The sequence below is a fragment of the Pteropus medius genome, unplaced genomic scaffold (genome assembly GCF_902729225.1).
Source record: "Pteropus medius unplaced genomic scaffold, Ma_sr-lr_union100, whole genome shotgun sequence".
Lineage (NCBI taxonomy): Eukaryota > Metazoa > Chordata > Mammalia > Chiroptera > Pteropodidae > Pteropus > Pteropus medius.
In genome coordinates, this window is record NW_024354502.1 from 28,025,570 (window position 1) to 28,052,254 (window position 26,685).

Here is a 26,685-nt window from a genome sequence, read left to right on the forward strand (position 1 = left end):
TCAGCAAGGCATCAGAATCACCTGGAGGGTCTGTTAAGACACAGATCGTAGGGTCCCTCTCCTACAGTTTCTGATTCAGTAGGCCTGGGGTGGGGCCTGAGAATTTGCATTTCCAACAAATACCCTGACAATACTGATGCTGCTTGTCCTTGGTCCTCATGGTAAAAACCAATGGACTAGACAATTATTTCCAGACCCATTATGGTATAAAGTTTAAAAGTCATACTTGATCTTTATTGATTCCTTCTTTGGAATCTGCATAATTGAACTTTTCTTCACAGGGCAAAGAAGTATTTTTCAAAAAGGATAAATATACCTTAAAAGAAATACTAATTTAAGTTTATTAAAATGTTTTTGAAATCGGTCATTTGCCATTTACTTCCAATCCATAAGTTTCACAATGAAGATTGACACTTGCATGTGAATAATAAGAATTCCAACTCAGAAAGAGCCAGAAAAGGCTTTTAGAGCTGTAGCTTTAAAGTAATATAATTTAGATAGATACTACCCTCTCCAACAAGAGGTAAGTATATTATTGACAAAATAGCAATTTTTTTCAAGGTATAGGATAGGTCGCTTGCCTACCTGACATACAGTGTCCTTCTTACTCATTCCAAAGCCTCTTCTTGACAAACTTGAATCCACAGACTGCACATCGGAAATGTCTGCATCTGCAGTAGCTGACGGGCTATCTACTTGCTTTCCAAAGCCTACCTACATGAAAAACATAGCACATTTTTAAGGAAAAAAAAATTTCCTCAAAGTGCAATGAAAATCCTAGTAACAGTTGCTCATATAAACCTTCATACAACCTCTTTTTTATTCTATCTTTCTAAAACACTAGATACTATATATCTGGTGTTTAAGAGAAGCTAGTTAAAATTAAAAAACTGTTTCTGTTATGTAAGGATCAGTGCAGGCTTAAAATTAAGACACTCATAATTACAAAATAACCAAGATGATTTACTTTGAATATTTTTTAAAATTCCCATTTTCCTCAAATAAGTAAGGCAAAGCAACATGTTAGTTGGTTTTGCGAAGCAAAAAAAGAGCAGTGTGCTCAGACCCTTGAACATATTTACCTGCAGGTCACTCAGGCCTCTAGAATCGGAGTCAGATGTGTCTCTGTATGCTGAACTAGTCATTTCTACATCAGTTGAGGCGCGACTCCTTTTCTTTAGAGGTTTACAGGAATCTGAAATCTCGCTGGCACCTTAATACAATACACCGAAATTAATCCTAAAATAGTGCTTTAAGTTTGTTGTTTTATTTTTGTGGGAGAATATTTTTCCCCAAACTCGTCTGCAGTGTGAAAAAAGCACAACTCTTTTTGTAACACTGAAGTCACGAGTCGAAACTTCATAAGCTTCTGACCTTCCTGATAGTGATTTAATTTACAACTGCTCTATTAAAACATTTAACTCAGTGCTCCTGCTCTAAAGCTATTTTCAGTCAACAGAGCCCAAGCTCCAACCTAAAAAACAATTCTATCAAAACTATAGGATAGCTGATTTATTTGGAGCAATCCGAAGAACCATTCAATTTGGAGGGGGGAAGACATAAAACCCAACACACTGTGTAGCTTACAAATATGGTTGCAGAGACATCTCCATCTTGTTTTTATTAGGGATGTGACAAATCTTTGATTTGTATTCGATTCGTACACGGATAGTGCCATTTTCCCCCGAATTTTGAAATTTAGTTGATTATTGCCCCCCAAATAAATTTTGGATGTTCATAATTGTTCATTTGAGACTTCCTTGGTGAAGTGTCATTTATTGTGACCATTAACAAGTGCTGCAGCACATCTACATATGTCATGCCATTTAGGAGGCACATTGCTGAGGGTTGTAAACAATCAATGTTCAAGTGCAGCCAAATCACGAAGAGCTGGATGAGAGGCCTCTATGTGGAATTTGTGCGGGAAGAAATAAATAAAAAAAAAAAAAAAGGCAGAGAATAGTGTGGAATTTTTTTAAAATTGTGTGTAATACAAATCCAGCCAAAACAATAGTGCAAAAAGTTACAAAGCAACAATCTCTTGGGCTAACGCAGTATAGGCTATACAGAAACAGCCACGATGAAATGTGCAGATCAGGCACGGTGAATACCAAGGAACCAAGGAGACGGTTAATATTTCAACCCACAGTTTGTGTTTTGGATTTTTCCCCCAAAATTTCCATATAACAAACAGACATCTAGATCAGCCCAGCAAGCTATGGTGGAAGTGTGCAGTCCAGAAGAGACCATGGAGAAACAAGTCTCCTGAGGCCATGAAGATCCGCAACAGGCTGAGTGAGAGTAGCACTTGGTATATAGCCATGTTCTGTGGTGGAGGATGTGGGTCTCTTTAGACTGCTCAGATTACTGGAACCTCGTTATCACATCCCATTCTATCAGTTTTTCACTGAATGTTTCCTTACATCTATAAATGAGGGTGCCTGCCCGTGTTAACGCTGATTAAAAAACACAAGTACACAAATCTATCTCCTTCATTGCTGGTGTATGGACCCAGAACACCACCACAAAATATTTCCTTGGCCTAAAAGATCACTGGATTAACAAGGAGTTTTAACAGAGGAACAGGAGTGCTGTACTGAGAGGCTTTCGTAGGGAAACACAGGTACCGCCATTTCCGATGAGTTTCTTAAAATGCTAGAAAAATGACAGACTGCCAAAGACAGCTGCCATGCTGTTCTCCATGATAACGGCACTAATATTTAAAAAAAAAAAAAAGAGCTTTAAACGATTGTAATGTATACAGTTTGGGCTGTTTGGCAAAACCCTGCAGATGTGCATTAATGATGCTTTATTTAAAAACAAACAAAAAAAAACCCAAAAACAGTCCATGTTGAAATCGATCAGTGTAAGTTAAACGGTGGTTTTTAGGCTGGACCCATGATTTAGGCTGTACCCATCCAGCTCAGACCAAAAAAAATCATTTGAATGTTAAAGCAATTGTTCAGAGTCTTGAAGAAGAAAACAGGCACGAAAATGCCAATAATGATGATTGGCAAAATCAAAATTGAAAACAAAGAAACTGTTTATCAAGCCGCCGACAAAGAAATCTTGCATGGAGACTACAAGTCTGGAGTTTCTGGGATGAAATTGTACAGGAATCTCAGTCCACAGTTTCCTCAATCGCTGCGGAGACGGAGCTGTCACTGAATCTGACAGAGCCCTGCACTCCCCGGTCCGCCGACCCTGTGGAATGGTGGAAACACAACGCAATCAGGCCTCCTAATCTCCCAGCGATCGCGATGTCTTTTCTTGGAGCTCCGCCAAGCAGTGTTCCCTCCGAGAGGCTGTTCAGTTCTGCTGAGGATCTCCACGGAGACCATCGCTGCAGACTTCTCCCCGAGAATGCAGAGAGGCTGGTGTTTTTTTTTTTTTTAAAATAATGCAATTTGCCCAGAGTAAACTACAAGTATTAAATACAGTCTGAATGATCTCACCAAAAACGCACGAATCATGCTATGAAGTTTGACTACTACTGTAGTCAAATTGCACACAGAAAATACAGATATAAGTTTAAGGTTTCTTAAACTTTGTGCATATCTCAAATAGATTTGCATAAGGTCATCTAATAATGGCCATAAATATGCTATGAATCATTTTAATTTACAAAAAGATTTTACAGCACTGTAAAAATAAATGTGGAAAGATTTTTTTTCAATCATGTTGTCTTGTCTGATTTGTCATAGTCCATGTTTGACAAACATTAACAGCTACTATTCGGTATTCAGTCGAATACCAAAAAAAGTGGATTCGTCACATCCCTAGTTTATAAACCAGTGAAACCCCAGAATCTTATGAAGAAAAGTTGGAAACAGTATTAAGTCTACATGGTGTTCTCCAATTTACTAAAACAAATAAACTTTTCACATGGAAGTACAGAATAAGATCAACTCTAAAAGCCACACGTGCACGTACACGCACGCACACACACACACACACACCAAAGAATACTTCAGTTTCACACAAATTGACTGAAGAGCAACAACAATGATTTACAGAGACAAACAAAAATACATGAAGTACAAAAATTCTTTAAAATTGGTTTTAATCAGGAAATGTAAAGCAACATTATAATAACTCACCTTTCTGTAATCCAGTCTTCACTGTAGCCTGTGGAACTGTTTCAACCTGTTTAGACAGAAAAATACAGCATTAACAAAGAACTTTTTTCACTTTTAATTAACAGAGGGGAAAAAAAATAGTACTTCCATCAATCTAATGATGAGTGATTAATGTATCTGAAATCTGAACTCAGTCCCATATTCTGGGTAAAGTTCTCTGTCTCCAAGTCAGGGAGGGTTTAAATCCTAGCTGCCTGTGCTGAATACAAAGTGACAACACACAGCCACATGCTTGCTATCAAAGACTTTTCCCACCATTCCCTTGGTAGATGAAGAGAACAAGAATGCTTTCCTCAGTGTCTGGGAGGCAAGAGAGGGGTTGTTTCTGCAACCAGCCCCAATGTTGCTATAAACCCCTCCCGCCCCAAAGACGTTAGGATAAATTTTTACTTACTATGATACTCAGGTTAATGTAACTCACGCCACTTTAAGACCCTTCCGCGCCTGCACTCACAGCTAAGTTGCTGGGAATCAGGACCCTCTCTGTAGAGAGTGCTACAGGGCTTCATACAGCTGGAAGCTCAATACTTTTGCTGCTAGTACAAACTTAAGAAAATAAGTTTGTGATATTGCAAAAGCACTTTCTTGAGTGTCTTATGAACAGTGTCTTGATCCTACATTAGGAGAGCGAGATCAGAAGTTATTCTGCCAATGTATATGTAAAACACGTGGTAATCTGAGGATTGAACCATTGGAATTAAAGAAAAGATTGTTTGGAGGAGTTCCTGTTTAAGCTATGAACTGAATTTTATGTATAAGATGTAGTGAAATATGCATGTTGAAACACATTTTGTAAATATTTAAGGATTGTTCTAAACTTTTTAAAAAAATTTTTTATTTTTTTTTACAACAGGTAAAAAAACATACAACAGAAGCGCTTTTATAAGATACAATTAGTAATACAAATATAAAATCTTCTAAACAATCACTGGTATTGTTCTACTACTAACTGCAACACAGTGGTATTAACAATTTGTCCCATTTTGCACTCATTCTGCTTATTAATTTTAAACTGACTAGTCACAGACTGAATTTGGGAACCAACTGGTAAAATCACAACTTCATTTTGGTAATGAATACTATAGATTTGCAAGAGCTTAGATTTTTTGGAATATAATTTCCTAAGTATGAAAGTTAATTATGACAAATGAATGATAAATTAGTATATTATTTAAATTTTAGTTAAATATTCCCAGGAAAATTGTTTTACATGCTTGATGATACCACAGAGCACCCACAAAGTCACCTTTTAAGTTTGGAAGTTTAAAATTATGAAAGAAAAATAGAAAAGTTCACACTTTTCTATATTAAGTAGTTTAAAAAATACTTATTGGAACTAATACCATTCAGAATTCTTTTTAATAGCAGCTGCCTAGGCTGTTTAAAAAATTAAGAAAATTTCTGATTTTGAGTTTAAAAGGAGTATGATTTCTAAAAATTTCCTTGAAAAGGGAATTTAATATGACTATTACTATACTGATTACACTAGTTTAAAACCTCTCAGTCAAAATGCCCCACCCCCCTTTTTTTACTTAGTGTTTATCTGATAACCCAATAACAGGTGAGTGCCATTCCACTGGGAAAATAACATTCCAAAAAATCTGTGATATCAACAGAAAACCCAGATCATCTGATTATCTGTTTCTTAAATATAATTCTTATAGTTAATTTGATTTGTTTTAAAAATAAAAACAATACATACCAGCAGCTTAAACCAAAAATCAAAATTAAAAAAGGGGGGAGGGGACTCAATGATGGTTCCAAATAAAAATCATGAAAACATGAAATCATTTTGCTTATAACATAAATTTCAAAATAAATGTGAGGAATGCTTTAAGAGTCTTGCACCACTGGCTTCTCATCTCCTGAAGCCTGACTGTTTTCTATGAAAATGCCTGAAGCAGAATCACAGGATGGTTGGATTAGAATTGGGTATTGGAATTCACCAGGACAGAAGCATAGGATAGTCCAGAAAGGAAACCCAGTTTGGGGAATGTTTCTCTTTCTTTTAAGATACCAGTATAAACCACAACATTTACAAATACAATGTTTTAACTCTCTACATGTAGGAAGCCAACCTGCTCCTTTTTGATCTTCTTCTTTGGCACAACCTCAGTGGATTTCTCTGATTCGGAACGAGTTCTAATTGATCTTCTCTGTTGCTTTTTTTCTATTGAGCCTAAGAGATGATTTAAACAAACCAATGAATGAAAATTCATTCAAGGATGCCTTAACATTTATGTAATTAAGATCTGACCAAATCCTGTGCTTTTCTTATTACTTTTGGTCTTTTAACTATAAATCACTAAAAAGCTATTACATAATTGGGAGCACAAAAATTTTTATAGATCAAATTATAAAGACTGATAGGCTGAGACTGAGATTCATAAAGGACTCTAAATTATATAGATGAAAAGGAACTGCTTTTTTAAAAATTATGAAGTCAATCTCAAATAGCAGAGAATGGTTTTAAAGGCAAATAAACACATTTAGGTAACTATAATTGAGGGATGAAGAGATTGAGGGAATAGATGAAAACGACTATTTTCAGCTGACATTAGGAATTATTAGTTAAAAATTCAATCAGTACTATATATTTTGCATTTTAACAAATGAATTAAATTAATTCTATGTGTAAAATGCTTAACAGTGCTTGCTGCGCTTATACAAGTTTTGTTATTGTTCTATTATTAATGACAAAAAGGAAAAAGGCAGGAAAGACAAAAACGTTGACAAAAACTGAATCACTAAATTGTATCAAGGAATTTGCTATACTTTAGAAATAATTAGTCATGGAAAACTAGTTGAAACAAATTATCAAGCTTTTCATGTTAAACAGTAAAACAAGAAACTATTAAGATTTTTAAGCAGTAAAACTCTTTGAAAGTAAACAGAAGAAAACTCATGGACCCCAATTTGGAAAGGATAAAACTTAGATTGAAGACCACAACTTGAAAAAACACTAAGTCAGGAATGATTTCATTCTGTGACCCTGAGAAGGAATGATACCTTCAGTGTAGCTATTATCCATCTTTTCAGTGCTTAGACCACCTAAATGGTCCTTCCTAGATAATAATCACCTTTCACTTGTCATAGGAGAAAGCTGCTAAGACCTCCTATAAAATCAGGCAGAAGCTACTTCAATAAAGCCTTCAGAGCTCCTATATATTATTATTTGCTTTTATTGTTCTTGTCTATGTGTAAATGGCTTCCCTCACCTTAGTTCAAGGCCAAAACAAAGGATTCCATTACTTTTGTTTTGGGGAAGGAGTAGGTAGTTAGATAGTAACATATTGTTTCTGAGCTGTAGTTAATTGATTTCTAGCAGGGAAGTCACAAATGAAGGTGCTAGCTCCTTCTTTTACTTACTCTTCTCCTTACACTTATGAAAATTTTTACCAATAGACACCCTACTCCCAGAGACACCTGACTATCCCAGAGATCGATAGTTTGGTATGATCATCAATATTCAAGTACCTACCAGGGCAGAACAAAATGAAAATAGAACTGCTTAAAACAAACAAAAAATCTTTATTTGTTATGAGGATGACTACGTAATTGTTCCATCAAGTACAGATAATATCTGATCCACTGTCTTACATAGGATAAGGCAACATGACTTCTTAAAATTATTCTAAAAGCTACCAGAAGAACACATAAATTCTACTAAATTTACAACCGCTAAAAGCTATTACATTTATGTTCTAAGAGAGAAGAGGTAAGCATCTCTAGATTTAAAAAATAGCTTAGAAATCTAGTATAAATGCAAATACAATTCTGTAAACCATAAAAATGTAAGAGTGCCACACAGTCTTTGTATCCCTAAGTTTACTAGGAATAGGCTCAAGAATTCCCCTTAAGAAGTTAACACCAACTAAGATAATGATGTAATTAGTTTCTGAAGGGAGATCAAATCTCTTTTCCGACTTTTCAAATACAGACATACCTCAGAGATATTGCGGTTCAGTTCCAGACCACCACAATAAAGTGAGTATCGTAATAAAGTAAGTAATCTTTTTGCTGGTGGAGAATCTCAACTTCAATTTGGAAAAAAATGCAACATCTGTGAAAGTGCAATAAAACGAGGTATGCCTGTACTGAAGTTATTTTCACAACGAGCAAAATGGTCATTTAAAACAAAATATGCTTATCAGCCACAGCTGGTAACCAAATTTAAACCAAGGTCAAAGGTTTGGAACACCCATCCCCATATTAAGAGTCTAACATTAATTTACAACCTAATTATATGTGCCTGCCTAAGGAAGGAACTGAGCTTTGTCCAGTTGTAAAAAATTGTAACCTTGCTCTTTAAAAAGTAAAGAAAAAATAATTCATAGCAGAACTTAAGTCTTACAATGAAAAGACTACATGAAAATAAAATATTCAGTAGCTGAGGGGAAGGACATAACCAGCTCTATTAAAAATAAAAGAATAATATTTAAGATCAATCTAATATTATATGAAGAATTTACTTTCTCCCTAATTAGGAGAATATAGATGTTTAAATAAATATCTTCCTAGCTTATGTATCACATTTAAAATCAGATAAATTACCAAGAGTTTAGTGTAAAGATAACAAAACGGACATACCTGACTATGGAGAGCAGAGGCCAAAAGATTCTTTTAATATTCAAAGAAGGGAACAAAAATGTTCAATTATGGATAATGAATACAAAACCTCCTAAGTCCATCTATTCATTCCTTCAACATTATAATTTCGTTTTTTTTCATATGGTATTTTGAAATGATACAAGTTGCAAGTCTGATTCTGGACTTTGCTACTCCCTCCTTTAATGTGCTTCCCTTCTCAACTCAATTTTGATTTTGAATAAAGACATACTGTTTAATACGCCCCTCCATTATACTCCCCATCTCCTCTGCTACCACCTCTCCCTGTCCTGTGGCCCCATCCCTTTTTTTAAAAAAAGCTAGCCCCAGTTCTTTCCTGAACAATAATTAGATTTCAGAATAAGAATCTTATTCAAAATTTCCCTTACAAAAATATTTACTCCTTAGTGCCACTTGATTACAGGTTTGCCTGAGTTACTAATGATTCAAGATTACTTCTTCGGGTCTTAAGACTTTAAATCCTTCTAGAAAATTATTTGGTCATTTCTTAGATTCCAAAAAAATTTTAGAAGAGCAAAGTGAAACAAACTTCTTTCCCCTAAATTAAGATTCCAAATGACCAAGCTAGTTTGATATCTAACTCTTTTCTTGATGGCTGTATGAAGCAGTGATACTGTTATATAAACCAAACGTACCAGACACTCAGTTAAACTATAAGATCCTTAGTAAGTCAGTCTCTTAATAAAAATTACTTTGACTATTCCAAAGGTATGATCTTACTGAATACAGGCATTTCTCTTATTAGCAAGAATAATAAGATTTTCAATTCATGGTATCTGTTCATCAGAGAACAGATTATAATAGGAGGGTTAGACCCTAGGCCTCTCAGCTACTAAGATCAAGCACAACTAAGAGTAACGAAAAGAGCATGGGCATTTGCCAAGTTGTTTCTAATAGGGGATAAAGAAGGAAACCGCAAGAATGTGTTAATAGTGTTGCAAATGTAAAGCTATTATTCTCATGCAAAGAGAGATAATCAAAAGGTACATCTAAGCTATGTGTAGATTTTATAACTATACTCTTTTAATTATGAAACACTATTATGTAAATTCCTATAGGAAGAATAACTGTTACTATGAATAAGCTCTCTAGCCCCTAAACCATTCTTTCCTATTGAAATAACTGCTTTTATAGTTTGATTTTTTAAAACATAATTTGATTTTGATAACTAAAAGTTTCTTAGGAACATAGCTACCATGTTATAGCAGAACAGAACTATAACCTCAAAATGGATCTTCATACGCCACATTTATACCTACCTGCAGAACCAGATGTTGCTTCAGGAGATGATATATTCTGAGTTGCCTTTTCATTTCTCTGGTTTGGTGTAGAAATTATAAGTCTGTCTTGTCCCCTCACACTTATTTCTGTTTTGTTACCAATTCCCTTCAAAATAATGCAAATGAAAAAAACAGGCTGATTACCAGGCAATGGTATCATTGGCTTATAAAGAAGTTTAAGTCTATAATTTGCTTGAATTTTATATGGTCTTGATTGCAGTTAATTATCTTAGCCATTATCAGAACAACTTTATTAAGTCATCAGGATATATTCCAAAATGTACAATGAGATTCTGCAGAAAAAAAAGCATTTGTCTAAGTCTAGATGATGAATATCACTAAAAAATGAACGTGTATCAAGTAATTTTCTCTCAAAAAACAAAGCATTTTCTGGTCTGAATAGTCTCTCATTTTATTCATACCTCAGTAAGAGAACTCTAGTCATTTTCATTTGGTAAAGTACTCTACTACATAGATAAAAATGTCAACACATCCTGAAAGATAAAAACATCCATAGGTACAGAAATATGCCATTCATGGTGACCAAAATGTATACCCAATAAACAATTTGGAGCAGACAGAAAGCAGGTACAATTACAATTCTGTCTCATTTGAAGTATTTATAATGCAATAAAATAAAGTGACTTATAAAAGTATTTTTAAAGCCTTCATTTATAAAAGGTTGGTTTTATTTCAAATTTCATTTAAATAGTACTCTTTGAAGAGGGGGTGACAAAAGTTTGATTTGTGCATCTAAAAGTAGGTAAAAACTAGCTCCAAGAATGGAGCCAATTTGCATTAAAAATGATATATTCATTTGCTATTTGAAGTTATCAGCAGAACCAAGTGGGGACTGTAACTAAAGTTTTTCCAAGTAGCTTAGTCTTAATGAAATCAGTTGAACCTATAGGCAGAAACAGGTTAAAAAAGGGCCCTTACACTTCTCTCTAGGAAAATATATTACTAATAAGGCACAGCTACATTTACATTTTAATGTGCACATGACAATGGTAGGAAATATAGAATTCTTTAAAAGTACACGTCCATGAGGTACCACTAAATTGAATTCATAAGCCCACAATTGTGGTATTGGGTGGGGGCAAGAGGAGTAGTGAAGAAATCCACAGAATAAATATTATAAACATTATGAGAGTTCTAAAGTTTTCAAACTAAAATATAAGTGCCCTAAATGGAGGCCAAGGGCTGGCTGACAGAGATGTTGTTTGAAAAGGTTATTTTCACCCCATACCAAAGCTATCACCACAGTTAACTGTTAAAGAACTAACACAGTTCTGGTATTTCTCTAAAATACATTAGCTATCCCAAGCCTACCTAAGCCTAACAAAATTTCTGATGCAACTAAACAGATCGGCAGGTATAATTACTACAATGGTTAATTCAGATAACTGACAAAAATGATTTAATAAGCACATTTTTCAACTAAGAAATACTAACTATACAAAATAGAAATAGGCAAAGTGCCCACTTTTTCCCCATGACTTTAGGGAGCTAGGTTCAATTTTGGCTGCACAGCTCAGGATTAATCTAGTACAGATGGGGCTATTACAAAAGAGAGGAAAAAAAGAAGGAAAACAAAGTCTTTTTGCCTGTCTTTTTTTGCCCCATCTTAAACAGTAAACTGGCTGTATATTTCAAATGCGGTGGATAATAAGGGTATTTAAATTATGACCTTGTGTTTTTTTAAATGCCAAGGTTGACCACTTATTAAATATTGTTTCAAAAAAAAAACCCATGAAAAAAGGAGGTACCTTCGTTGAATAAACAAATTGATCAATAAATTTCCCATCTCCTGTAGCATTCTGAAGAGCAAACACTTGTTCAATTTTCACAACTGGAGACATATTACACTTCTGCAAATCCAGGCTCCCTTTGTGCATTGTAATGGAAGCTGGTAAGGATTTCCTTGCTGCTGCTGTTTTCCAGGCGATTTTAACAGGAGGTGGTTCTTCCTCTTCAGCACTCGTGTGCCGCCTTTGGCTATGCCTCCGATTTTCAGTACTTGATAGTGAGGAGGCCACCTCACCTGCATTGGTCTGTTCTGTCTGAGTATTCAGCACTGATCTTGGTCTCCGGGTTTTTTTAACTTCAGTTTTGGAGGCAACGTTCTTTTTTGCTTGGGATAAAGCCTCTTCAGGCTGTTTATCAATATAGATAAAAGTATACTGTTCTATTCTTTCTTCTCGGGTCATTTTCAACGCTTTCTCGGCATGGGCAATGCCAATATCCCATTGAGCACGTTCTCTCTGTGGTCGAGGTTTCCGAATCTTTAAAAAGAGATACAGGCTTTACTGGACACACTTTAATCTAACAAGTACCTTTCAACAAATAGTATTTCCCATGTGAACCTATCATCTTTCCAGGTATACATAAATATCTTTGAATTCTTCAGTCAAATAAATGAAATGTTTTAACTCCATAACTTTGATAAATCAGTATTACTATCAGATGACACGAAGGTCTACTCTTTAATACATCTTTTGTTGACCACTCTGCTGGACAAGTTCCTTAAAGAAGGAGTTGGCCTTCTTACATCATATTCATAAAAAACTAGCAGTAATAAAGACAAAGAAAAGAAAGATTACAGAAATGATTGCTTTCGGCCGCCAGTAAAACACTAAGGTTAAGAATGATACCCTAAAGCTCCAGGGTGCTACAGAGATCACAAAGCTAACAATGTTTTCAGCATTGTTCTGCTAGTTTGTAGTATAATGCAAACAGGGGCAGAATTAAGAGAAAGGAGAGAGCCCCGAAGAACAAATATAAATTGACAAGACAAAGCAAAGCAGGAATGCATGACAGAAAAAAATAAACCTGAATTATAGTCTTCATAGGTCTCTATGTCCAGAGATGATCACAAAATTTATGATTGCCAAGACAGATAAGAAAATTTTATATAAAGGTATGTGAGATGACCACAGCAATTAGAAATTATCCAGGGGGTTAGACTGAGGTAGCCAGAAATTAGCTAATGAAACTCTGAGATTGTATAGTTTATGTCAAACACTGATATATAAATCTGTAAAATGTTAAGTCTGATAAAATTAATCAAAACCCTGTGATTAAATTTAGCTTTCCAAGTGTAAAAATATAACAAATTTCTGAATCGCGAGACGCACGCTAAAATTAGTTGAGTTTAAAAGTCTCAACCAGACAAGAGTATCAAGAGTTCATGTCAAAATTCTAAAATATCCACCACTACATCAAACATATTTCTTGGTTCCGTCACTTGTGTGACCCTGGTTGAACCAGTTACTTAAACTTTCTGTGCCTCAATTTCTTCACCTGTAGAAACAAGAACAGTATCTACCTCACTTGTTATGAAGATAAATGAATTAATATATATAAAATGCTTAAAACAGTGCCTGCCTGTCTTACAGTAGGTGCTCACTAAATATTTTAAAAACTACTTTCATAAAAATTTTTGCTAAATAAGAGTAAAGGAGAATTATGAAAAGATGCTCAAAATAGGAAAAAGAATACAAATCCCTGGCAAAATCCACATCTCACTAGCATCTACTAGACTTATGCACATTAATTCAATTTCAAGCAGAATCCAACATTGTATTAAGCAGATATAGTTTTTAATAGTACGGTAATGTTTATATGACAAAACTTATGGATACACTTAAATTATTAAAACTAGACTTAGAGGAGTTAACAAATCATTCTAACAATGGTCTGAATTCAAGTATAAAAAGTTCTACTAAATTATAAAGTCCTTTAAAAACCATATTTGATTGATAATGTTAACCTGTTGTCAGTTACCTTTTGTTTCTCAGAGTGATTACTGGCTTGTTTGGTTGCCTCAGCCAGTAATTCTTCATACTGTTTATGACCTTTATACTCTCGTACCCGTTTTTCATGAACCCATGCCCTCTCTGGCTGGTTGCTAAAAAACTGGACGTGATATTCCCGGGCACCTAAAAGTAAAAATGCTTATTAACCATTTCAGAACATAAACATCCACATATACTTTGCCAAAAACATGAACCTAAGCCAGGTTTCCTAGTATTAGAATTTGTGTGTTTTGTACTATCCAAAGATATAATCCAACATCTACCAATTATACAACTAATAGTTACTGTAAAAATCACACCAAATGATTAAAATTAGTTCAGCAAGTTTTAAGAGAAAGAAAATCAGAAATTCTGCTAATTATCAGATTTGTTACCTTGGTTATATAATTTATTTTTACTTGCCTCAAACTTTTATACAAACAAATCTGCGTATAAATAAATTTGTCCTTAAAAAATGTATAACATATTTTCTTGGACTTTTAAAAGCCAAGTGCTGGTCAAATAGCTTTTCTAGGTATATCAAAATGTGGTATACAGGCCAGGGCTGGGGTGGAGGAGAGGCCAGTGGGACTCTTTCAGGGATCTTATGAGGTTAAAACTATTTTCAATATAACGCTAATATGTTATTTGTCTTCTTCACTATGCTGACATTTGTACTTAAAACTGCAGGAGCAATGGTGGGTAACAGTGCCGCATCTTAGCACAAATAAATGCAATGAGTGACATCAACTAACTGTCATATTCTTCACAGCCATATATTGGCAGTTAAAAAAAAAAAGTCAGTTTTACTTAATGCACTTGATGAAACAGTAAATATAATTAATTTTTACTAAATCTCAACCTCTGAATACATGTGTTTTTAATATTCTGTGTGACAAAATGGGAAGTATGCATAAAACACTTCTGCAGATAGAAGTATGACGTAAGTTATCTGGTGGAAAAGTACTTGTGTGATTGAGTTGCTGCAAGGTGAACTGGGTACTTTTTCATGGAACACCCTTTTTACTTGAAAGAATAACTGACAGAAAAACTATGGTTATTTGATCTTGAGCATCTGGCAGATATTTCTGAAAAATGAACAAAACAAGTTTGTCACTTTAAAAAAAAAACCACACAAAAAAACTGACATCATTTGTTGCCAATAATAAAATTTCATCTTTCAAGCAAAAAATTAGAATTAAGAAAACTAGTATCTGCATCGATAAGTCTTATAACTTCAAGAATTTCTGACAAAGTAAGTGGTGATACTGACTAATGTGATTATAAAAATATCTATAAAGAAATGTTTCAACATTTGGAAGATATGTATGACTTGGTAAATCAATATATTTTAAATGGCCAATGCATGATGTTAACAAAATCATGAACAATAAAAGATCAATTCAAAGTGCAAAACAGAACCAATGAATTTTAATGTAACAAAGTACAAAAAGTTGATCGACATGATTTCAAATTCCATACTGCAATTAACCCGTTACTTGTTGAGTTTTGCTGTAAAAACAAAGAAATATACCCCCAATTATCTGAAAAGGCTCTTAAAATATTCTTCCCTTTTCTAACTACATATCTGTGTGAGGCCAGATTAATTTCATATACTTTAACCAAAACAACAAATCATAACAGATTAAAAAGTAGAAGCAGATAAAAGGATCTGGTGTATTCACTTAAGCCAGACATTAAAGAGATTTATTACAATGTAAAACAGTATCATTCTTCTCACTAATTTTTTTGAAAAAAAAGTTATTTTACATAAGAATATAATGATAACATACAGTGAGTTCTTTTAAAATGAACTAGAATTTTAAAATTTCCTTAGATTTAATTTCTAAATTAAATAGTAAAAGGTATAAACCATGTAAACAAAAGTTTAAGAGTCCACAAATTTTAAGAGTAAAAGTAGTTCCAGGATCAAAACATCTGAAAAGTTGCTCTACAGTAATACTACTCTGAAAGTAAGTATAGTTCCCAGAATAAGCCAGTCTGTGACAAAATAATCACAGAAGAGTGAGCGTTTAGAACCTATGATAATTTGATGTTGTTAAGACATCTAGATACATGATCAGGGATCTTATACTATGTATTTTTTTTCTTTTTGGAAAGGGAGACCTTTCATTCTTCTAATGGTTAATTTTATTTTATTTGACAGAAGTATTGGTCCATGGTAGACTGAAATTTTTTTTAAAGAATAAAAACTAGTCCTTTACAAAACAGTTTGAAAAACACTGCTCTAGAACAAAAGTCTTAAGTAATAGAGAAATGCAGAAACAGGTCTTGGGGAATCCAAGATAATTCAGTTAGGAAAAGATAACAAGCAGATCCCTACTAGAAAAATGTGGTATTAGGCTTAAATTGAACTTAGTTATCTGAAACCAATTATATCTTGGATTTGAAAATTTTTAATTTTATTAGACATTAACAGGGGATGATCTAAGAAATTATTTTGAAACCAGATTAAAATTTTATATGGCTGATATCCTATGAGAGAAACATACACACACACCTCAGATTTCCATATCATCTAATCTGAGAAGAGCCAAACACAAATTCTATTATAATTAATGAAAAGGTTTATCAAAAAGTTTATCAAAAGAAAGTTTATCAAAAGTCCAACAGTTCTGAGGGACAAAAAAAGAAATATAACTTAAACTCATAGGTGAGTTTAGAGGATAATGACTAGCAGGGATGCAAGAACATAGGACATAATCTGTTTCCAAAAGTCTGAGTTATTTATTCAGAAACAAACAGATAATTCCTAAAAACTTGATAGTTAAAAACATAAAAACTAAAACTAATAGATAATATCTCATTTTAATATTTATCTTCAATTTCTTCCTCTGTTAAAGTCATTTACTATAGACAAAACAAATCAAACAATATTTGCCTCTTTGTTAGCATTTTGTTTTCTGTTGGCTGGAAAACCATAAAATAAGAGTAAAAATCTTAAAGACCTGAAAGATTGAGAAATAAGCACATGTGTAAAACCATCCAGTTTAAAGTTAAAAAATATATATTAGGATTAACGGTTACAACAGGTATAATGTGATACCATTTAAAACTGTCAGTAAAAATATTTATTTTCATACCTATTAATTACATTATAAATAGAGAAAAAGAATTACTTTCAAATCCTTAATAGTATGTAAATATTTGGAGGAAGAAACTATGGGTACCTTTAGTTTCTGACCATACATATTTTTGTATTGTTATAAAGAGAAAAATCATTTTATTTTAACTTTTTCTTTTTTTTAGGCAAGGCAACCCTTAGTTGACACCTCACAGACTGCAACGACCTTGTCAGCTTACAATTCCTTATTTTTTATTTTTTATGCTTACAGCATCTGGTCTTCCTAGGTGGTCTCCCATCCAAGTACTAACCAGGCCTGACCCTGCTTAGCTTCTGGGATTGGGCTTGCTCAGGGTAGCATGGCTATTGTTTTTAACTTTTAAACTTAAAACGAGACCTAAACAATGAAATACAACTTAAAATAGACATGTGATCCAAACATCTTTCAACATGCTCTTTCAAAGAACTGTACTTTTATGTGTGAAAACCATTAAATATGTGTTCCAGTGCTAAAAATCTGGCTAATAACAATATGGAAACCAATAATTACTACATATAAGCAAGATAAATTTTAAAGTAGTTTAGATAATAAGCAACATAAAATGCTTCACAGGCATAATATGTGGAACACAATCAACAAAATTAAGTTTTATGCTATGTTTTTGGTTTTCAGAAAAACTGTTAGGAGATTACTTTATTTAAAACTGCACCACACAGCCATATAATGGAATATTATTTGGCAATAAACTTAAAAAAAAAAAAAGACCAGAGGTTATAGAATAAGATTTCTTTGAGACTCAATATACTGATATGAAATATAATACCTACTTCAGAATGTTGCTGCTATGAGGACTGCATAAGAAAATATATAAGAGAACTGCTTAACACAATGCCTTGCACAAAAGTAGACATTCAACAACTTCTTTATTTTTTTTACTTCTGCCCCCTTGATGCTTCCAATTACCCCAACTTTTAATCAGTAAGCTATGAAGAGATGATTGCCTTTTACACCAGGGCAGGTTCCTGACTATAGAGCACAAGAGTTACAGTTATGGCCGATCCTGTCACAAATCTGACTTGCTAGACTTATGTAGACACTTTTTCTCCTCATAATAGTGAACAGGGACCAAGATAGAATGTTTAAAGTGATAGAAAAATAAATAGGTGCAAAGTCCTCAATGACAGTAAGAAACTCAACATATAACAAAAGTGAGTTTGCAAAGCAAATATCTAGAAATAAATTCCAAAGTCAAACCTTCCTCTGGCTACTAGGCAATGCCAGAGTCTCAGGAATCTAATCTACATATTTTGGTTAAACCCAGAAAAAGGAGTAGAAAAAAGTCAGCACACACCTTTTCTTAATATTTGTTAACATTCCTGATGTAAGATTCTATGCTACATAACTAGATTCAAGTTATACTTCTATGCCACACTGGATTCATAAGGATGTCTCAGTAAATGTACACATTCAAAAATGGAGTGAAGGAAAGAAGTGTCCTACAAAATTTATCAGGATGAAAAGCACTTGTATGACTAAAAAATTACTACCCAGAGGAGTCAATGATGAAATTAAAATACTCAAAAAAGCTTGGTCCAAATGCCTATTAAACTCATACGTCTTATTACTTATCCATCGGCTTTATTTTAGAATTCTTGAGAGGTCAGCCAGATTAAGATCTTTTTAAAAAAGTATAAAAGAAATTATAAAACAAATGTGGGGTGTTTAAGGGGAAAACAAGGACTATATCCATTGTAGAGGCTCTCTGACAGTTAAGATGACCATAATTGTTTCACTGGTTATTAAAAACTGATATAGTTATGCATATTTTGGTGTTAGAGTATATATCATGTGTATATGCTTATATTCATAAACAATATTTAGGATTCACTTTTTTCTTTCCAACCTTTAACTTAATATCTGTTTATACCTTTTCTTACCTCTTGTGTTAATTTTGGTATGAACCTCAAGCTGGGGATCACTTGAAACCATACAAGGCCACCAAGGATAGGTTCCCACCTTAGACCAAACAAGATCGCCAACCTGGAACTTAACACCAGCGGACACTTCTGTTGTTGGAACAGAAGATACTGGCTGAACCTATAGGAAATGGTCATAAAACTTCATCAGCAGAGAAATTTTAAAAAAGAAACTATGTACAAAGTACATTAAACATGCTATCCGTGTAAACTTTATTCTTATACTTTTCTCTGATACTTGCTATCCATAACTAGCAAAAGAAAATAGAGAGGAGGACAATAATTAATAAATCCCACTCTAAATATTAGAAACAGGATTGGTGGTTTCTGGTGCCAGATTATTGATAAGGCATCTTTAGAAATCACATAAGCTATTTAAAAGTGGTTATAGTTTTGAAAAAGAAATTAATTCACTGAAAATATCTACTTCTTAAACCAGCTCCAAGATTTATTTCAGTATGGAAATGTAACAATTATGTGTTAAATGTATTATAATCTAATCACTCTGCTTTCACCTTATAACATATTTGATTAGACAGTATTCAATAAAGCAACTCACTGGGGTTTCCTCCTTTAGTACTGGATCTTCTCTTGGTTTTTCTGAAACAGGGTCAACCCTCTCATTTGGTATCTATGTGAAAAGGCGTAGATGAAAAGAATAAAAATGGCAACCAAAGAATAGTAGCATAACAAAAAGAATCAAAGAAAATTAAACAGCAAAGAGAATAAAGGACATTTATTATTAACTGGATAACATGAGGAGTAATGAATACGACTTAGGCAGTACATGCTATGTCTTAATAGTAATTTTCTATTCCACTTCATAGCTATATCTCCCATTTCCTATTTTATTACTTTTAAAACTTAATTTCTTACATTTTTTTTTTTTAAAAAAAGCCTATCAGAGTAGATGAGATTGCTAGTAAGATGTAACTTGAAATTTTTCTGGAGAGTATGTTGGTAAAATATATGAAAAGTCTTAAATTTTCAGACTCTAACCCAGCAAATCCACTCCTAAAAATGTATATTGAAAAAAGCATTGAGAAGTATGTGTAGACACACACACGGATATGCACAGACACACGGATATGCACAGAAGTGCTATTTATATTTTATATTAAAAAATGTAGCATTTGTTAAATTATGCTATAACTAGTGAAATAATATAAATTTTAAAATGACAAGAGAAAAATGACAATGTTACTTAAAAACAGCAAGTTGCAAAGCAGTTTGTATAGTATGATTCCAATCTTGGAAAAATAAAATTTTTTTTAATGTGCATAGAAAAAATACTAGAAAGATACCACCACGTTAGAATAAGTGATTTTTTTGGTGTGTTTGTCTATATTTATCAGATTGACTATAATAAACATTACTTTTCTAATCATGCAATCCACAAATGTTATTTAAAAATTAATTCCTTTAACCCTTTGAGGAAGCAATTTGGAACTAATTATCAATATTCTAAATATGCACACTCTTCAATCTAGCATTCATATTTTAGGAACCTATTTACAGAAATACACAAAAGAATATCTAAGCAGAAGAATAGTAACTACGGCAGCATTTCGTGTCAGTAATCTACATGTCCACCAACATCTTCTGACTTTTTGATACACTGCATACCAAACTGTTAAGAGTAGCTGTCTCTACGGAACAAGATTAGGAAAAAAATGAGAGAAGATTCATTACTTTTGGATTAAATAATTTTTGAAAAGTTTCTCACTCGTCAAAGAACAGAATTTAATTTAGATGGCTTAAAAATAGGGCTATAGCCATCAAATCAGGTCTTAACCCCACTCAAAAAAATATGGCTAATTCTAAAGACGACTTAAAATTCTCATTTGATTGATTAAAAACATTTAAAACACAGTTGTAAAAACAAATTTTTCTTAAATTATAAAAAGGTGTTTAACTCTTAGGAAATAAGCAAGATTAATATTCCAAAACCCAAGTATCATTCATTCAACAGTGCCTACAAATTTTCAGGCACTTTTCTAGAAGTTGGGTATACAATGGTAAAACAAACAGTTGTGATCCCTGACCTCAAAAAATTTACAGTTGGATAGGACAGACATTAAACAATTAAAAACACAAACATATACTAATACAATGTAAATATATAAAAAGAAATAATGGTGTGTGTGTGTGTGTATCTTTAGAAATGAAGCTCAGGAAAGGCCTCTCTGAGAAAGTAAATTATAATCTGAAAATCAAAGGAAGAGGAGTTAGCCTAGTAAAAAGTAGGGGAAAGAACATTCCAAAAGAAGTGGTATGTGTGAGGTCCTTGAGGTTAAAAAAAAAAGCGGGGGGGTATAAAGTTCAAGAAGGCCATTTCAACTGACTTAACTGCCTCAAGGAGGAGAGGGGTTGCAAGATGAGAGTGTTGAGGCAGGCTACATTACAAAGGCTTCGTAAGCCATGTTCAAGCACTAGTATCTAAGTGCAATGAAAAACCACTGAAGAGGAGGATTAGGTAGAGAAGTAGCACACACCAATTTGTTTTTAAAAGATCATGTTAGCTGCTATGTGGAGAATATTTTGGAAAGGATCAAGAGGGGAAGCAGAATGTTTAATAGGAGGTTAGTGAAAATACTGGAAATGGCCCAGGTGAAATAAGATAGCGGCAACTTGTTGATAGGCACAAAATTAGCTCTGTCAGATGCATCTGTGGTGGTATCATGAAAACATCTAATCTAATAGGACATACTCACTGAGCTAGGAAAAAAAATATTCAAAAGAAAAAAAATTTTTTTCCTCATCACAAGCGTAATAATAAAGCAGTTTAGATATACTGTTTACATTTGCATAGGCCCATTTGGTGGTTTCACTTCAGTCTACAGATGTAACTTACGCCTTCACTTCAACTTCTCATTCTCAAGCTATAGCAGGAAAATAGGGCCACTTGAGGAAGCACACATATAGCCAAGAAAGCAGATCATCCTCCGTACGCTCATGATGTCTGGGCGTAAGGGATCTCTATAACTCTTTTAGATAAGGAGTAACTAATCTTTGCCAAACAATAGAATTTTACTATTGTAAGAACTGGTCTGAAGCCCATTAATATTTTTCGCTTTCTGAATTAAAGACAGAATTTTCTTCAAAACTTATTTAAATGCCTTATCTTTAGTTTTTATTTTTTTGATATTTTGGTTTGTTCCAGATTATTCACATTTCCTTCAGGCTGGCTTGAAACACTGTTAAAATCACTTTCATACAACTGAAATTTTTTACACAGTCATTTTAAAAGAAATGGCAAAGGAGAGAAAGAGACTCAAGATTTATTCTAAGCCTTCAAGGCTATATAAATAAATGAAGGAAAAAGAAGTCAAGGATGCTGCAATGACAGAAAGAGAATATACACTGTAAAATGTGCTAATGTGTGAGCAAAACAGAATTATCTAGTTGGAATTTAGAGATCTGTTACTTGAACTCAAAAGAAAGGTTAAGAGGCAAACCAAGAAATAGCATAATTATAAACACCACTGAAGAAGTTTTTAAGGTGAAATGGTGAACAGAAGTTAAAAGGTTAAGAAAAAGAGTCAGAAAAATGCCAACAGATTAACTGCATCTGGGTATAAAATCCATTTTCCTTTAGTTGTTCAAAGGATAGATAAGCTTAAAAGAGATTAAAATCAAGTAAGGACAGAAAATACCTTTTTTTGGTACTAACTGTGTTGCTTTAGGAAGAGAAAACACCAGAAAAAGATGACAGTGAATTAGCTCTCCTTAGTGTTCGAGTCATCTTAACTTTAAACTTAGGATTTTATGGGTATATAAAATCCTTTTTTTCCATTTTCAGTGAATTCCACATAGAAAGACCTATATTCCAGGAAAGAATCACAGGAAGTTTCATAAACAGGAAAAAAAATGATCACAGCTAAAATAAAATTACATTATCCTAAGTATTCCTTTCAAAAACTTGTTCTAGTACTTTTATTCGAACCCAAGCAATTAAAATGAAAAATATTCATCAAACCTGGCAGAATTACAACCCTTAATAATTTTTAAAACATTGAGCAAAGTCATATTCTCTACAAGAACCAAAAACTTGTCTATATTTAAGGTGAAAAGAAAATTTTTAAGGGAATAAAATGTGTTTTCCTGTCACTTTTTAAATAACTGCTTAAATTTGTAATCTTAAAAACTTAAAAAAAACAAAACCCTATGCAAAAAGAACATTTTGCATGTGAACAGTTTCTAAGAATTTTAAGACCTAATACTCTTGAGGCTACAGAACCAAATATAATCTTAAACTTAGTGCTAATGGGACCAAGCCAGCTATTTGGTTTTTTATAAGTGAAAATGGCAAGCTAAGAGTTAATGAGACTAGCCTTAGTGGATAAGCCCAAAGGTGCTGGTGAAAGACCAACATTTGAACAAGGCCTACACTCACATGCCTGAGGCATTACACCTGCCAAGAAGGAAGAAATGCAGAAACACTGCCACATGTTTCTAATTTGGTGGGAGGAAAAACAGCTAAAGCAGCTTTAAAAAATATACAATTTCAGTAGTGATCTCCTGCTGCTTAGACATTTGGACACATTTTCATTGTTGAGAAGGTATACTTAGATTGTTCCAAATAACAGCCACTCTTTAGAAGACCAAACAGCTCAGAAACAGGAGGAAATACTTGTAGATCAAATACTAAGAAAAAAGAAAAGAAACAGTGAGTGAATTTCTGAAGTGAGATTTTGTTTGCTAAAAAAAAGAATCTAGGAGTGGAGAGATATGTATATGTATATATCAGCATAAGGACAATCATTCTAAGCTTTTCTTCCAGGCACACAGCTCTCCTTATACTTCCCTAAGGTACTGGGGGAAGGGAGCTGTCCAGTGGTGTCAGCAGACTCTTGGGCTTTTCACGTCTAAGCCCTCCATAAGGCTAAAACACCAAGGGCTTGAACCCCTGGCAAAAACCAGGAGGTGCAAAGGTATCAAAAATTAAAACTTTTAAAAAAAAAGCTGTCCTGAAAGAAGCAAAATAGATGTTGCTCAAGTTAAGGAAATGCAATAAAAAAATATATAAGGTTACAAAACATAAACTTGTGCACATCACTAATCATCTGTATAGCTAGCTTAGCAAAAGCACGATACTAACAAACAAACAAAGGGCCTTGGGAGTTCTAGCTTTAAAGTTCTATTGTCAACTTTTATAGCACCCATCTCTTAAGCTTATAATTGCCCCCTTGTGTGATAAAATTTTAATTAATCAAAATTCGACTAATGAGAACTTAGCTCTTCACTTTATTTCTTTCAAAGAAATGAGAGGGAAGAGAGAAAGAGGGATAAAGATGGGAGTAGGGGACAGGGGTGTAGGGAGAAAGAAGGCAGGGAGGAAGAGAGAGAGGGAGGAGCGAGTGAGAGAGAAACAAGAAAAAAATGTGATTTCCCTCAAAATGCAGTGCAAAAAGTTAACTTCTGTCCATTTCAGGAAATGGTCTTGGTAATATTTAGTGCAATCAATGCCACTTTCTACATCTGTATCTTCAGTCAAATTGACATTCCTTTACCTAAAGATATTTTAAGATCCTAAATAATTCAATATTAAATTGTCTCACATGATTTACTAAAAAAAGAAAATAAACCAAAATTCTTAAATTATGTCTAACCATTCTAACAGTTAACTAAAGGTATCAGTGACATAAAGAGCCAGGCACAGCATATAACAAATAGAATTGGCTTTAATATCTCATTGCAAAGTGACTACTAGAAATATCACTGCACTGAATTTTTTCCTAGATTCCAGAAAAGCAAAAAGTAGATATGAAAAAGACTTTTATCCTGCCTCTAATTGCTTCCAGCCCTATTTCTATTTTGAGATATATTTTTAGTAAATTTTATCAGCAAAGGCAAAAAGTCTAGCCTAATAAGTAAACCTAAATATTCTACTTGACAGATTCTCTAGAGCAAAAGCAAGACAGGCCAGCATGACAGTTCTCAGGAATTAAGCTAAAACCAAATTCAGGTTTTGTGCATTTTTGCGATTCCCAAAGGTTATCACATGTGTCTTCACTTTGGGTCTAGAAAAGAAATGCTACAGTGAATGTATCTGGAGTGAAAAAAGTTAATTTCTCTCCTTCCATTTATTCATTTACTTAATAGTCATTATAAGTTACTATGTGAGCTAAGTTCAGTGGGGGGCGGGGAAGGGATATACTAAATGACATTTAATAATTAAAAGGCATTTCAAAAACCATCTAGTTCCAAAGCCTTCATTTCAGATTAATTTTACAGTTTTTATAGAACTAAGACATTATAATAGCTACTCTTTATCTCATTACCCAGCTTTATATTCTTCATAGTACTTAACACTATCTGAACTTATATGCTTGTTACATACATACGTATGTGTGTATGTATTTTGTGGCTCCTCTTATTAGGAGAAGCATCCTGTAAGTAAAAGTCTTTACTTTTCATCCATTGTTCTACTTTCAACTCTGAGGAAAATGTCTAGCACACAGCAAGTACTCAACTGACATCTGTTAAATAAATAAATAATACAGTTATAGAAAAATGAGAAAAACATAGCGAAATATAATACTGGGACTTGTGAGTGTTAGAACCAGTGTGACCTTTGCTCCAGAAAAAGATCATATTTGAATTATATGAAGTACTAGAATCCAGCTACTAAGCAAAAGGTGAGTTGGTAAAAAGTAAATATTTCTCTGAATAGAGGATAACAAATTAACTTATTCAGGCATACCAGGTAATAGACATTCATTTCCTCCCAAATCAATGTCTGGAAAACATCTTCAATTCATATCATGTATTAGAATACTAACTAAAAACTCTTCATTCAAGCTAGAATTGACTTATTACATACCTATTAAGAAAATTCATACTGAAACCTCAGAGATATTTAAAAAGCCTAGAAGAAAACAGAGGCAGTAAGCTCTTTGACATCACTCTTAGTAATATCTTTTTGGATGTATCTCCTCGAGAAAGGGAAACAAAAGAAAAAATAAACAAGTAGGACTACATCAAATTAAAGCTTTTGCACAGCGAAGGAAACCATCAACAAAATGAAGACAATCTACTAAACGGGAGAAGATATCAGAGAAGGCTTAATGTTCAAAATATATAAAGAACTCATATAACTTAACACCAAAAATTTTTTATTTATTTTTTTAGGCGAAGCAACCCTTGGTTGACCGCACATATTGCAAGGACCTTGTCAGCTTATAATCTTTTTTTTTTTTTAATTTTTTTTTATTTTTTATGTCTACAGCACCTGGTCTTCCTAGGTGGTCTCCCATCCAAGTACTAACCAGGCCCAACCCTTCTTAGCTTCCCAGATCAAATGAGATCAGGCTTGTTCAGGGTAGCATGGCCGTAGACCCCCCAATATTTCAAAACCCCCAAACAATCCAATTAAAAAATGGGCAGAGGATCAGAACAGACATTTCTCCAAAGAGGACATAAAGATGGCCAACAGATACATGAAAAGATGCTCAATAGCACTAATCATCAGGGAATGTAAATTAAAACCACAATGAGATATCACCTCACATCTGTCAGAACAGCCACCATCAATAAAGCAACAAATGATAAGTGTTGGCAAGGATGTGAGAAAAAGGAACCCTTACATTCTGTTGGTGAGATTATACATTAGTGTAGCCACTATGGAAAATGGTATGAAGATTCCTCAAAATAGTACAAATAAAGCTGCCGTACAATTCAGCAATTCCAATCTGGGTATTTATCCAAAGAAAACAAAAACACTAATTCAAAAAGATATATGCACCCCCCTATGTTCACCATAGCATTTCTATTTA

At 33.5% G+C, this 26,685-nt stretch overlaps 1 protein-coding gene and 1 pseudogene across 13 annotated transcripts in view; both read right to left on the bottom strand.

Moving 5' to 3' along the window:
- The window catches only part of NSD3 (nuclear receptor binding SET domain protein 3), a 93,696-nt gene that overhangs the window by 33,905 nt on the left and 33,106 nt on the right, over positions 1 to 26,685 (bottom strand). For 11 of the 13 annotated variants that reach the window (XM_039853775.1, XM_039853778.1, XM_039853782.1 and 8 more), the window contains 9 exons: positions 19,467 to 19,538; positions 18,869 to 19,028; positions 13,835 to 13,989; positions 11,818 to 12,333; positions 10,028 to 10,154; positions 6,218 to 6,318; positions 4,101 to 4,146; positions 1,083 to 1,213; positions 586 to 714 (listed from right to left, as the gene is read on the bottom strand). In XM_039853775.1, coding sequence (XP_039709709.1) covers positions 586 to 714; positions 1,083 to 1,213; positions 4,101 to 4,146; positions 6,218 to 6,318; positions 10,028 to 10,154; positions 11,818 to 12,333; positions 13,835 to 13,989; positions 18,869 to 19,028; positions 19,467 to 19,538 — 1,437 coding nt within the window. Of the gene's footprint in view, positions 1 to 585; positions 715 to 1,082; positions 1,214 to 1,579; positions 3,205 to 4,100; positions 4,147 to 6,217; positions 6,319 to 10,027; positions 10,155 to 11,817; positions 12,334 to 13,834; positions 13,990 to 18,868; positions 19,029 to 19,466; positions 19,539 to 26,685 lie in introns of those variants that run through there. The other 2 variants (XM_039853783.1, XM_039853784.1) reach the window with 2 other exon arrangements.
- On the bottom strand, positions 26,130 to 26,248 carry LOC120595716 (uncharacterized; annotated as a pseudogene).